The 15,781-nt window shown below is 40.4% G+C and overlaps 1 protein-coding gene across 1 annotated transcript in view; it reads left to right on the plus strand.

Moving 5' to 3' along the window:
• LOC128203094 (protein Wnt-4-like) overlaps positions 1 to 15,781 on the plus strand; it is a 48,888-nt gene that overhangs the window by 20,666 nt on the left and 12,441 nt on the right. The window contains exon 2 of the mRNA XM_052904365.1: positions 13,185 to 13,420. Within this exon, the coding sequence (XP_052760325.1) occupies positions 13,185 to 13,420 (236 nt within the window). The remainder of the gene's footprint in view (positions 1 to 13,184; positions 13,421 to 15,781) is intronic.

The following is a 15,781-nucleotide window of genomic DNA, read 5'->3' on the forward strand; positions in this document are numbered from 1 at the left end:
ATCCCCCCACAACAATAAAGATTATAAATATGACATTATCATCCGACAGGAATATGGTACAGTGAATAATTATAATATTGATGATTCTTTTTTCTAGAAATTATAACTTAATTCTGCAGATCAGTGAGCTTTTATTGTACTTTTCAATTATATTTATGTAACTTTTGGCATTTTAATTGCATATAACATGCCACAATTTACGTTATTAAAATTTTGTTATTTCTGATAAAAACCTGTATTTAAAAGGTTCAATTTGAAGCGATCCATTAACAGTAAATCGACAAACATCAGTAGCAAGAACAACAGCCAAAAACTGCGACAATAACTCGTGCTAGTAATAGTAGAAGTCGAAGTCATTGTCGTAGTAGTAGCAGCAGCAGCAGCAGCAGCAGCAGTAGTAGAAGTAGTAGTAGTAGTAGTAGTAGTAGTAGTAGTAGTAGTAGTAGTAGTAGTAGTAGTAGTAGTAGTAGTAGTAGTAGTAGTAGTAGTAGTAGTAGTAGAAGTAGTAGTAGTAGTAGTAGTAGTAGCAGTAGCAGTAGCAGTAGCAGCAGCAGCAGCAGAAGCGGCACCAGAAGCAGCAGCAGCAATAGCAGTAGTAGCAGCAGCAGCAACAGCTTTAGCAGCAGCATCAGCAGAATAAGTAGTAGTAGTAGAAGTAGTAGTAGTAGTAGAAGTAGTAATAGTAGTAGTAGCAGCAGCAGTAGTAGTAGTAGTAGTAGTAGTAGTAGTAGTAGTAGTAGTAGTAGTAGTAGTAGTAGTAGTAGTAGTAGTAGTAGTAGTAGTAGTAGTAGTAGTAGTAGTAGTAGTAGCAGCAGCAGCAGCAGCAGCAGCAGCAGCAGCAGCAGCAACAGCAGCAGCAGGAGCAGTAGTAGTAAAAGTAGCAGCAGCAGCAGCAGCAGCAGTAGCAGCAGTAGTAGAAGAAGGAGCAGCAGTAGCAGCAGTAGTAGAAGGGGATCAGCAGTAGCAGCAGTAGTAGTAGAAGGAGCAGCAGTAGCAGAAGTAGTAGTAGCAGCAGTAGTAGAAGAAGGAGCAGCAGTAGTAGTAGAGGGAGCAGCAGCAGCAGCAGCAGTAGTAGAAGGAGGAGCAGCAGTAGCAGCAGTAGTAGTAGAAGGAGCAGCAGCAGTAGCAGCAGTAGTAGAAAAAAGAGCAGCAGTAGCAGCAGTAGTAGTAGAAGGAGCAGCAGCAGCAGCAGCAGCAGTAGCCGCAGTAGTAGAAGAAGGAGCAGCAGTAGCAGCAGTAGTAGTAGAAGGAGCAGCAGTAATAGTAGTAGTAGTAGAAGGAGCAGCAGTAGCAGAAGTAGTAGTAGAAGGAGCAGCAGTAGCAGAAGTAGTAGTAGAAGGAGCAGCAGTAGTAGCAGTAGTAGTAGAAGGAGCAGCAGTAGCAGCAGTAGTAGTAGAAGGAGCAGCAGTAGCAGAAGTAGTAGTAGCAGCAGTAGCAGAAGTAGTAGTCATATGTTAAAGACAAGACTGATACGTTTAATTTCTTTGGTATTTATTTATTTATTTAACTCATTTTATTTTATCCTTTTATTTATTTATTCACTCACTCACTCACTCACTCACTCACTCACTCACTCACTCACTCACTCACTCACTCACTCACTCACTCACTCACTCACTCACTCACTCACTCACTCACTCACTCACTCACTCACTCACTCACTCACTCACTCACTCACTCACTCACTCACTCACTCACTCACTCACTCACTCACTCACTCACTCACTCACTCACTCACTCACTCACTCACTCACTCACTCACTCACTCACTCACTCACTCACTCACTCACTCACTCACTCACTCACTCACTCACTCACTCACTCACTCACTCACTCACTCACTCACTCACTCACTCACTCACTCACTCACTCACTCACTCACTCACTCACTCACTCACTCACTCACTCACTCACTCACTCACTCACTCACTCACTCACTCAGTTAGTCAGTCAGTCAGTCATTTATTTATTTATTTATTCATATTCAAACAAGTAAGGGGCACTTTTAATTGCACTCATTTTAAATTATCTCTTTGCAAAAAAAACTTAATTATTAATTAACCAGCATCTTTATAAGATATAAAAGGCATTTAAAACGGTAAACAACTCAGTCAAAAATTGGTACGCCTGTCTAATTAATCAAATGAGCTTATCAACAACTGCAGGAAAATTCCATTAATTCCATGAAGTTTGGTTTCAAGTATTAATAAGAAAAAATGTTTGATAATATAAACAAAAACAGTTCAAACGTCATTAATATGTTGTTGTTTATTTCATGTTGTAAAAATAAAGAAGTGTAATACACTCTTTAGTGGTCCATTCTTTATTGTGTAAACTACTTACCTTATGGGCCAGCCACTGCTTAGCTTGATTTTAATCAATTACGGCAGACTGCTAATTTACTGAAGTAAATATATTGAAAGACTCGTGAAATACAAATATTACTGCCTTCTTGTTGGAAAATATAAAATGCTGACCACTAAATATTTTTCGTTTTTGTCTCACTGTTAGTGCTCGTAACTAATGCTGTTTAAAGTCTTTTCTTTACTCCTTCCTCTCTCCTTACATAGATCTTCTCAGACAGTGTCCTCTTTGAGCTCCGTTATCTGTATCTTACTACATGAATATATTATAGGAATATTTATAGTGCATTGTGTGACCAGTTTTTCATTTCTGTTACATATTTATACTTAAATACGAGGAATTATACAAATGATACTCGTTAGAGACTCTTTTTATTACATAGATCACTTCAAAACAATGTTTCTCTTGCTATCTTGTGAGTGGTGAGCGCGAAATATCACTTTATTCCAAAATAGGCCCTTACAAAATAAATACGATGTTCACAGGCACTTTAAAAACTACGTGTATACACAACACGACTGTCTGAACAATGCAGGTATCCTATAATGCCTGGTAAATCAAACAGTTTTATTAACAAACATATATTTTTAAAGACATGGCCAAAATATTAAATAGTTTTATAGTTAAAATGATAATAACGCATGATCTCAAAAGGTATGCAGCGACGCCTGAGAAACTAAATAGTAGTGTTATTTGGCCTCAGTATACTTGCTGATCCTAAAACAGATGTAATTTGGTCTTGTTCAATATAACCACGACTGTGTTTACGCATGCTCGGACACGTGTTGTTCCGGCGTGCTTCTCTGAGAAGTGCACGTGCGTTTCGAAGAAAGTGACTCGTTCAGAAAACGAAACAAAATGACGTTATCAGAGGATTAACAAGAGCACAGCAAAGTTTCATTTTTCGTCCATTTTCTGAGGTAGTCAAGGGGCATAACGCGACGATCTATTAAGCCAGAGTTATGGGCATTGCTACACTTATTTTTTGTTAAGATTCATACCTTTTAATACCTTTTATGTCTCTTGATTTATGGTAAAACGTTTGGTCTGCGCATTACAATATAGAATTGTGTTATTTTGGTAATTTCAATTTTTAGTCATGCTAATTTTTTGGTATTTATCTTACATTCTTATTTTAGATTGTTGATTCATTACGGTTTTATTTCAAAATGTTGCTACATTACCTTTTTATTTCAAGATGTTGCTACATTACCGTTTTATTTCAAAATGTTGCTACATTACCGTTTTATTTCAAAATGTTGCTACATTACCGTACTATTTCAAAATGTTGCTACATTACCGTTTTATTTCAAAATGTTGCTACATAACAATGTTTCTACATAACCGTACTATTTCAAAATGTTGCTACATTACCGTTTTGTTTCAAAATGCTGCTACATTACCGTACTATTTCAAAATGCTGCTACATTGCCGTACTATTTCAAAATGTTGCTACATTACCCTTCTTATTCAAAATGCTGCTACATTACCGTACTATTTCAAAATGCTGCTACATTACCGTACTTTTTTTAAAATGCTGCTACATTACCGTACTATTTCACAATGCTGCATCATTACCGTTTTCTTTCAAACTGCTGCTTAATTACCGTTTTATTTCAAAATGCTGCTACATTACCGTTTTGTTTCAACGGTAATGTTTCAAAAATGCTGCTACATTACCGTTTTTTTATTAAAATGCTGCTACAAATCGTTTTTATTCAAAAATGTTGATAAATTACATTCTTATTTTTAGATATTGATACAAGTTGTTGTGGTGGATTTGTCGATGTTTTTAGCTTTAACTTTTTAATATTTTTATTTTCAAACAATAAAACGTTAAAACGCAAACCGGTGCCCTACATTTCAGTTTCAATGAAATAATGGTAAAATGTTTCATAACCAATAATTTGAAAATAAATTCATATTTTGTGATTACATTTTATTGCATTGTGTATGATAGCATCTTTATTACCAGAGGTTCAACATTTCCCCGTCTCGTTCCGTTGGTTATGTTAATTTGTCAATACTTAAAGTTTTAAGTCATTCATGGATTTCTTAATAGTCGTAAGTAACAGGGTAATATAAGTAATTACAGGTTATAAATGCGAGTTTTTGCATCATATAAATTGTGTAAAATGACAACATTTATTGAAACAAAGATTTATGATATTTTGCTCTGAGTTGATTAATCGTTCGGTTTCGATGGAACGTCTGGTTTATTTACGACTGACTATTTGACTAGATACATCTACATTCGAACCACAAAAACAGTATCAGTCAGAGATGGTGACACTCTTTTTTTGACATAGGTCAAACAAAAGAAACCCGTTTATACAGCGTTGAATAAATGTGTTATGTATATATGGAATCTTATATGTCTGTAACTCTAAATTACCATAACATTGTCTTATGTACAGTTAAAGCAATGGTAGAAATAATGTACAGTTAAAGCAATGGTAGAAATAATGTACAGTTAAAGCAATAGCACAAATAATGTACAGTTAAAGCAATAGCACAAATAATGTACAGTTAAAGCAATAGCACAAATAATGTACAGTTAAAGCAATAGCACAAATAATGTACAGTTAAAGCAATAGCACAAATAATGTACAGTTAAAGAAATAGTAGATATAACGTACAGTTAAAGCAACAGTAGAATAATGTGCCGTCTAAGCAACACTAGATATAAAGTACATTCAAAGCAACACTAGATATAATGTACTGTTAAAGCAACAATACAAATAATGTTGTGTTAGGGCAACACAAGATACAATTGCAGTTAAAACACACTAGACATAATGTACACTTAAAGCAAAACTAAATAAAATATACAGTTAAAGCAACAGTTGGTATAATATACACAAGATACAGTGTACTGTAAAAGCAACACTTCTTCTTTTTCAAGATACAATGCTCTTTTTAATATAATGTTATATATAATTTCTTTTAATAAAACGCTGGATATAATGCGCTTCAACGATTTTTCCCAGTCTCAACAAATGTCTAAACATGGTCTTTCTTACAGACTATTTACTATTAATTAAGAAATTTCAAATTCACTCACATGTGGTATTGATGATATCGAATTGTTAAGTCTGGTCTGCGGTGAAATTTCCCAGATAAATTTTAAGAAAGTAGAATAATTTGCATTTATAATGAACAGTATTATCCTTATGGGTTTTAATATCCTCTTGCTAAATCTTTAAAACAGTTGTACGTTTGCCACTCGTATAATATTCTTTTTTTAAAAAAACACTATGACTTCTAAGACAATTGACGGAAATGTCCTTTTGGGTTAAACAGTATTTTGTAACATGTAATAAATATACAACATACGTGTACACGTAAAGAATTGAGGCGAAACCATTGTCCTTTTAAGATATATATTTTCTAATGAATACTAATTTTATGTTTTTGATATTATGCTATGAACATTAGCTAAACCTTACTAAGATTGCCCTACGGTAGTGTTTGGTTGTGTGTTCGGCCGGTAGTGTTCGGTAGTGTTTGGTTGTGTGTTCGGCAGTGTTCGGTTGTGTGTTCGGTTGTGTGTTCGGTAGTGATGGGTTGTGTGTTCGGTAGTGTTCGGTTATGTGTTCGGTAGTGTTTGGTTGTGTTTTCGGTAGTGTTCGGTAATGTTGGGTTGTGTGTTCGGTTATGTGTTCGGTAGAGTTGGTTTTGTGTGTCGGTAGTGTTCGGTTATATGTTCGGTAGTGTTGGGTTGTGTGTTCGGTAGTGTTGGGTTGTGTGTTCGGTAGTGTTCGGTAGTGTTTGGTTGTGTGTTCGGTAGTGTTCGGTTTTGTGCTCGGTAGTGTTCAGTTGTTCGGTAGTGTTCGATTGTGTTGGGTTGTGTTCGGTAGTGTTTGGTTGTGTGTTCGGTAGTGTTCGGTTGTGTGTTCGGTAGTCTTTGGTTGTTCGGTAGTGTTCGGATAGGGGTTCATATGTCATCTAGAAACTTATTCAGATATTAAATAAATAATTATAATATTTTTGACGTCGTGATCATATTTTATTTTATCTTTGGTGGCTAATAACAATTTAAAATAAATGATTTTAAGATGTAAAATTCGTTCAATTCCATCAATTATACAGAATCCGTTTAAAGGGAAAAAAACGGCCTTACCCATAATAATGTGCAATTATAAACAATCAGTAACACCTGAACATCAGAACAAGTTTGTATGATAAGTAATTAGCGCCGTCATTAATTTATCATCTAAGTTAGGTAAATCATTACCTAAGTTGGCGTAACATGTGACGACATCCATCTTTCTTCTTTCCGTTCGTAACGATTTGCAACACATGTTTCAACAATAAAACAACGATATAAATAAGCTATAGACTAACTGTAAATACAATATAGTTATAAACATTAAACACAGGCCAAGGTCAAATGCCCACAAGACAAGAGTCAAAATGGCACAAGACAACAAACACTAGACAAGATCCACAACGGCTCAACACCAGACAAGACCCACAACGGCACAAGACAACACACACCAGACAAGACCCACAACGGCACAAGACAACACACCAGACAAGACCCACAACGGCACAAGACAACAAACACCAGACAAGACCCACAACGACACAACACAACAAACACCGGACAAGACCCACAACGGCACAAGACAACACACCAGACAAGACCCACAACGGCTCAACACCAGACAAGACCCACAACGGCACAAGACAACACACACCAGACAAGACCCACAACGGCACAAGACAACAAACACCAGACAAGACCCACAACGACACAACACAACAAACACCGGACAAGACCGACAACGGCCCAAAACAACAAACACCAGACAAGACCCACAACGGCACAAGACAACAAACACCAGACAAGACCCACAACGGCACAAGACAACACACCAGACAAGACCCACAACGGCAAAAGACAACAAACACCAGACAAGACCCACAACGGCACAAGACAACACACACCAGACAAGACCCACAACGGCACAAGACAACAAACACCAGACAAGACCCACAACGGCACATGACAACACACCAGACAAGACCCACAACGTCACAAGACAACAAACACCTGACAAGACCTATAACGGTACAATACAACACACACCAGACAAGACCCACAACGGCACAATACAACAAACACCCGACAAGACCCACAACGGCACAAGTCAACAAACACCAGATAAGACCCACAACGGCACAAGACAACAAACACCAGACAATACCTACAACGACACAATACAACACACACCGGACAAGACCCACAACGGCACAAGACAAGACAACACACACCGGAAAAGACCCACAACGGCACAAGACAACACACCAGACAAGACCCACAACGGCACAAGACAACAAACACCAGACAAGACCCACAACGGCACAAGACAACACACCAAACAAGACCCACAACGGCACAAGACAACAAACACCAGACAAGACCCACAACGGCACAAGACAACAAACACCAGACAAGACCCACAACGGCACAAGACAACACACACCAGACAAGACCCACAACGGCACAAGACAACAAACACCAGACAAGACCCACAACGGCACAAGACAACAAACACCAGACAAGACCCGCAACGGCACAATACAACACACACCAGACAAGACCCACAACGGTACAATACAACACACACCAGACAAGACCCACAACGGCACAAGACAACAAACACCAGACAAGACCCACAACGGCACAAGACAACACACACCAGACAAGACCCACATCGGTATAATACAACACACACCAGACAAGACCCACAACGGCACAAGACAACACACCAGACAAGACCCACAACGGCACAAGACAACAAACACCGGACAAGACCCACAACGGCACAAGACAACAAACACCAGACAAGACCCACAACGGCACAAGACAACACACACCGGACAAGACCCACAACGGCACAAGACAACAAACACCGGACAAGACCCACAACGGCACAAGACAACAAACACCAGACAAGACCCACAACGGTACAATACAACACACACCAGACAAGACCCACAACGGCACAAGACAACACACCAGACAAGACCCACAACGGTACAATACAACACACACCAGACAAGACCCACAACGGCCCAAGACAACAAACACCAGACAAGACCCACAACGGCACAAGACAACAAACACCAGACAAGACCCACAACGGCACAAGACAACACACACCAGACAAGACCCACAACGGCACAAGACAACAAACACCAGACAAGACCCACAACGGTACAATACAACACACACCAGACAAGACCCACAACGGCACAAGACAACACACACCAGACAAGACCCACAACGGCACAATACAACACACACCAGACAAGACCCACAACGGTACAATACAACACACACCAGACAAGACCCACAACGGCCCAAGACAACAAACACCAGACAAGACCCACAACGGCACAAGACAACACACACCAGACAAGACTCACAACGGCACAAGACAACACACACCAGACAAGACCCACAACGGCACAAGACAACAAACACCAGACAAGACCCACAACGGTACAATACAACACACACCAGACAAGACCCACAACGGCACAAGACAACACACCAGACAAGACCCACAACGGCACAAGACAACAAACACCAGACAAGACCCACAACGGCACAAGACAACACACCAGACAAGACCCACAACGGCACAAGACAACACACACCAGACAAGACCCACAACGGCTCAACACCAGACAAGACCCACAACGGCACAAGACAACAAACACCAGACAAGACCCACAACGGCTCAACACCAGACAAGACCCACAAGACAACACACACCAGACAAGACCCACAACGGCACAAGACAACACACCAGACAAGACCCACAACGGTACAATACAACACACACCAGACAAGACCCACAACGGCACAAGACAACACACACCGGACAAGACTCACAACGGCACAAGACAACAAACACCAGACAATAACCACAACGACACAATACAACACACACCGGACAAGACCCAGAACGGCACAAGACAACACACACCAGACAAGACCCACAACGGCACAAGACAACACACACCAGACAAGACCCACAACGGTACAATACAACACACACCAGACAAGACCCACAACGGCACAAGACAACACACACCAGACAAGACCCACAACGGCACAAGACAACAAACACCAGACTATAACCACAACGACACAATACAACACACACCGGACAAGACCCACAACGGCACAAGACAAGACAACACACACCGGACAAGACCCACAACGGCACAAGACAACACACCAGACAAGACCCACAACGGCACAAGACAACACACACCGGACAGGACTCACAACGGCACAAGACAACAAACACCAGACAAGACCCACAACGGCACAAGACAACACACACCGGACAAGACCCACAACGGCACAATACAGCAATTATTACACAACTTTTAAGATACACGCAATGACATAAGACAACAAGACAACAAACATAACTTACCAATCAAGATACACACAACGAAGACAACACACACTACAAATATTTCTAGATACACAAAACGCCACAAGACAACAAAAAATACACGGCTTTCAAGATAAATACAAATGCTTTAGACAAGAAATGCTTGTATGTGCTGCAAATGGGTGGTGACCATAATTGAGATTACTGTCCATGCTGTGTTGAAAAACACCCGAGTCGGTATGTGGTGCCACTACTACACTGGGTGGCCTTTTTGCATTGGAATACTGTCCATGCTGTGCTGAAAAACACCCGAGTCGGTATGTGGTTGCACTCCCAGTGCAACTGTTTGGCCTTTATTGCATTGTAATACTGTCCATGTTATGCTGAAAACCACTCGAGTCGGTATGTGGTGCCACTACTACACTGGGTGGCCTTTTTTGCATTGGAATACTGTCCATGATATGCTGAAAAACACCCGAGTCGGTATGTGGTGCCACTACTACACTGGGTGGCCTTTTTGCATTGGAATACTGTCCATGCTGTGCTGAAAAACACCCGAGTCGGTATGTGGTTGCACTCCCAGTGCAACTGGTCGGCCTTTATTGCATTGTAATACTGTCCATGTTATGCTGAAAAACACCCGAGTCGGTATGTGGTTGCACTCCCAGTGCAACTGGGTGGCCTTTATTGCATGGGAATACTGTCCATGCTGTGCTGAAAAACACCCGAGTCGGTATGTGGTTGCACTCCCAGTGCAACTGGGTGGCCTTTATTGCATTGTAATACTGTCCATGTTATGCTGAAAAACACCCGAGTCGGTATGTGGTTGCACTCCCAGTGCAACTGGGTGGCCTTTATTGCATTGTAATACTGTCCATGTTATGCTGAAAAACACCCGAGTCGGTATGTGGTTGCACTCCCAGTGCAACTGGGTGGCCTTTATTGCATTGTAATACTGTCCATGTTATGCTGAAAAACACCCGAGTCGGTACGTGGTGCCACTACTACACTGGGTGGCCTTTATTGCATTGTAATACTGTCCATGTTATGCTGAAAAACACCCGAGTCGGTACGTGGTGCCACTACTACACTGGGTGGCCTTTTTTGCATGGGAATACTGTCCATGTTATGCTGAAAAACACCCGAGTCGGTATGTGGTTGCACTCCCAGTGCAACTGGGTGGCCTTTATTGCATGGGAATACTGTCCATGTTATGCTGAAAAACACCCGAGTCGGTATGTGGTTGCACTCCCAGTGCAACTGGGTGGCCATTATTGCATTGTAATACTGTCCATGTTATGCTGAAAAACACCCGAGTCGGTATGTGGTTGCACTCCCAGTGCAACTGGGTGGCCTTTTTTGCAAGGGAATACTGTCCATGTTATGCTGAAAAACACCCGAGTCGGTATGTGGTTGCACTCCCAGTGCAACTGGGTGGCCTTTATTGCATTGTAATACTGTCCATGTTATGCTGAAAAACACCCGAGTCGGTATGTGGTTGCACTCCCAGTGCAACTGGGTGGCCTTTATTGCATGGGAATACTGTCCATGCTGTGCTGAAAAACACCCGAGTCGGTATGTGGTTGCACTCCCAGTGCAACTGGGTGGCCTTTATTACATGGGAATACTGTCCATGCTGTGCTGAAAAACACCCGAGTCGGTATGTGGTTACACTCCCAGTGCAACTGGGTGGCCTTTATTGCATGGGAATACTGTCCATGCTGTGCTGAAAAACACCCGAGTCGGTATGTGGTTGCACTCCCAGTGCAACTGGGTGGCCTTTATTGCATGGGAATACTGTCCATGTTATTCTGAAAGTCACCCGAGCCCGGTCCAACTAACAAACAACCTAAATGGCATAGCGGACTGTGTGGCATAGTGGATTAAGTGGCACAGTTGACTAAGCAAAGTTTCGACTCTCTGATTGGTATGCCATAATCAAGTGTCGATTCGGATTATTAGAATTCAGGCTCGTGTTCAAGTAGATTGTTCTTGAAATTGACCCCGGTCTTATTTAAAGTCATACCAGTTTTACAGGATCGTATGCAATTGTGTGTGCATCAATTTGGTGCTTAAAGCATAGTAAGATTATTACGACGACTGCATGGCACAAAATGTTTTCACGCATTTTACGCAAGTTTTACATTAATTGATGGATTTCTATCCAAATCGTCTTCTGCATATATATCAAAAGTGGTATAGAAGCATCTTTGTATGGCACAAGTTAGGAGCAGTATACAGTCACATTCAATTCCCTATCTAACCAGGTTTGTTGTTGACCAATTGCAATACTGTAGTACTGGCAGAAGGTTGCACGTGAATTAATGAACTTGATTTTGGACGTGCTGTTTATCATTAGTAACATTTACACGTGACACCCTTACTCCTCGACAGCAAAACATCCCCCAAACACAAAGACTTATTAACACAGTTGTCCAGTAGTGAATGTCGGTGGTCTATGTTATATCCAGACATTAAACAAGGTTTTACTGTTTTATTGCCATGTTCTCTTGCAGCATACAACATTGTCACTTGGATAATCTCTTGTTTCTAAGTATTTTCTTTAAAGTTCTCGCTTCCTTATATCTTTGCACTTGTCGTCGTGGTCTTAATTGCTTGCAAAACATTTACTAAGGGGTCACTATTGAGTTCAATCTCCTACACAGTGATCTCCCTTGAAGAACAGAGCAGATCTATACAACCATGTTCGACACAGTTGAATTTCAGCCATATTAAGTTCTTAAAAATATTTATATACAACATGTATGAAATTCTTCATTCCACTAAATAACGTTGTTTTTAAAGTTAAAAAAGTCAATGAAATGAAATTACATTTTACAAGATTTGATGACGTCACGTGAATGTAATCGTCATCATTATTACATGATACGCAGCGTGGCAGTGACCCATGTGTGGACTTAGTATTGCGTGGTGACAATGATATAACACGTTTGAGGATCATAAATGTGGTTGTAGCAAGCACGATGAACTTAAACACGATGGAGAATCTAGCCATGGCTCCACAAAGGCACTTAAAGCCCGGGCCTGCACATGATGAACAAAAATGATATTTTTTAGATTTCAAAAATGCATTTACAACTTTAAAAAAAAAAAAAACGCTCATTAACGCATCTTGCATTTAACAATTCGTGAGGTACCATGCCCCAACTCCCCCGCCCCTTTAGCGTGGCCTACAAATCAACTCTAGCTACGCACCTTGTTTGTATAAAAACAGCAACGAGATCTGTTAGATATAATTTGGTTGTAGCCGGTATCAAACACCATCATATTATAAATCATCATGTAAATAACACTGCTCTGTGAAATGAACACTATTGTACGGTACAAACACAGATATATGATTCAAACAAATCAACAGTCGGTTCTCCGTTTCAGGGCACTGGCCAAGATGACCAGCGCCGCCACCATCGAGGTGCCGGAGATGTGTCAGTCCCTCGTCGGGCTGGTCAAGCGACAAGAGAAGATATGTCGACGGAACGTCGAGGTAATGGAGAGTGTACGGTACGGGGCACACATGGCCATTGACGAGTGTCAGTTCCAGTTCCGGAACCGACGGTGGAACTGTAGTACTGTCGACCCGGTGAAACTGTTCGGCAACTTTCTGAAATTAGGTAGGTTGAAATAGATGTGCTTTATTTAAAAGTAAACAAATTGTTTCGTGACCGAGAGTCGAACATCTTGGGCGAAAGACACATTACACGTCATCGCGAGTCTATATGTTCTCTGTTGTCAAGGCTTAAGGGAATGTCTAAAAAGTATTTTACATAAAATAAAAATATTTGCCAACATCCCTGACCAATTCTTTGTTTAACCTAGTAGTGACATATCATAGAATGATTGTCAATTAAGCTAATGGAAAATGTCGATGAACCTATTTGGCTGTATATGCAAAAGAAGGGATTTTCCAAAGTTTTAGGCATGCTTAAATGTTGGCATCAGGCAATTTCAACACGTTTGCTAAATGACCTTGAAAGTTGGAGCACATATCTGTCGATTTTAAATGACGATATTTACCGTCGAGAGCAAATTTGTCCCCGTGATAAAATTTAAACAAACAAAACAAAAAACAACAACAAAAAAACAAAGGATTGTGCCATTTTCATGAGACTCACGTGCTATCAAAATGGAGTGCTAAACCGTTAAGGGGACTCGTTCATGGTTTGTACAAATCCCCTTTTTATTACGAAATAAAGGAGTGTTAAAACTAAGATTCTGACAGCTAACTTCCTTCAGCAAATGTTGATATTTGCTCAAATGTCGTCTTTGAAGACCACAATTTTCAAAAGCGTTACTAACGGGATTCAGCGATTCCTTGTTGGGTGATTGATTGACATTTTCACTTGATGTTATCAATGTATTGTAATAAGGTAAAAAAATCCATCACAAGTCCTTGTGGAATGTTGGTAGAGGGGTCGGGTTTTACCGGCGTTTGTTCGCACCCCACTTAAACCATTTATTATCATACGTTATTTTTTAGCAATTTCGATATAATAGAGTAAAAGAAGATAACATACGTGTTTTAGATGCATTACCGGGAAAACATATTATTGGTCTAAAACATGAGGGTGTTCCTTTTAATAATCTTAATTGAAATATATCGCTGAATCTTTCGAAGTAATGAATTATTAACAACATTCTTGATTCTTTATTTGTTTTAGAAAGAAACAAACATAACCGAGTACAGTTTTAAATGTTTTCTGACAGTATGACAATATATCTTTTGAAAGGCACACAGATTTCTTTGTTATTTTCCCGAACATAATATCGCTAAACGAATAAAAGTGATATAAATTACAGATATGTATATCAAACGTTAGTGATATTTGTTTAATCGGTGTGTGTACTGTATTTTTTAACACATTATGCACCAGTCAATTGTAACCACGCCCCCCCCCCCCCCCCCAGGTCCGGGAAATAGCCGGGACTTTGACTTTCGGTCCAGCCAACCCCGGGTAAAATCCCCACCCTGGGGGGACGAACTGATGGTTAAACCCCGGCCAAATGCCCCCGCAACCCAGAGACTCTATATAAGGCCCAAGCTCCTCTAAATTTGGCGCTATGACAAAACCACTGCGGTCACCCGGCCCTGCGGGGCCACCTGGAAAGTAAAAGCACGGCTCATTTTCCCGGCTATCCCCGGTGCTGGGGGGGCGTGGTTACAATTGACTGGTGCATTATTTTGTCATTGTATGAAAACTATTCATTTGTTTCAATAATAATTGTTGTATAAACGCGTCCAAAAGTACCTCAGGTGCACATCTTTACCAACGTAGGTAAATAAATAGTTTATACAGTCTTGATTTAGCAATTGCTTGTATGACTCCATCACTTACCAACCAAAACTTTTGTTGACTGAAAAAAACTGGGCGTGCAATCCCTAAAACCGACGAAACAATTCGGACCAATCTATCACCCTAACGCTAATAGGTAAATCAGATAAGGGCATTACAAATTTTCTTTACACTACATCAATCATTGACAAGCGAGTGTTAATATATTTTATTTCGATGGCAAATCGTCATTTTTCACCGGCAATAAAGCGGCAATAAAGCGTCTGAGAAAATGTTATAACCACGTTCAGTTATTTACGCGAAATGCGCGAATCGTTCGTAATTCTGTCAACACGTGAAATTGCAAAGACATTATCAGCTCATAAAAGTGGGCATCCGGCGTAGAAAATACAAGATGGCAGGAAGAACAACATTTTACAGACATTTTCTTATTTGATATTTCGCTGAACATGCTGCATTTGCTAACTTTTTTAAAATTGCACGAATAATAAAAGAATGGAAGGTACAGGGTCAACCCATGCCGCCAAGTTCTGTCTAAATGGAAGGTACAGGGTCAACCCATGCCGCCAAGTTCTGTCTAAATGGAGGTGGATCAAAGAAAACAAGAGACACACGGCTGCATGATAACAGCCATTACATAACTATCAAAATATCGCCATTCGTAAATGTTAAAGTTGAAAT

Source organism: Mya arenaria, chromosome 9 (genome assembly GCF_026914265.1).
Source record: "Mya arenaria isolate MELC-2E11 chromosome 9, ASM2691426v1".
NCBI classification, from domain to species: Eukaryota; Metazoa; Mollusca; class Bivalvia; order Myida; family Myidae; genus Mya; species Mya arenaria.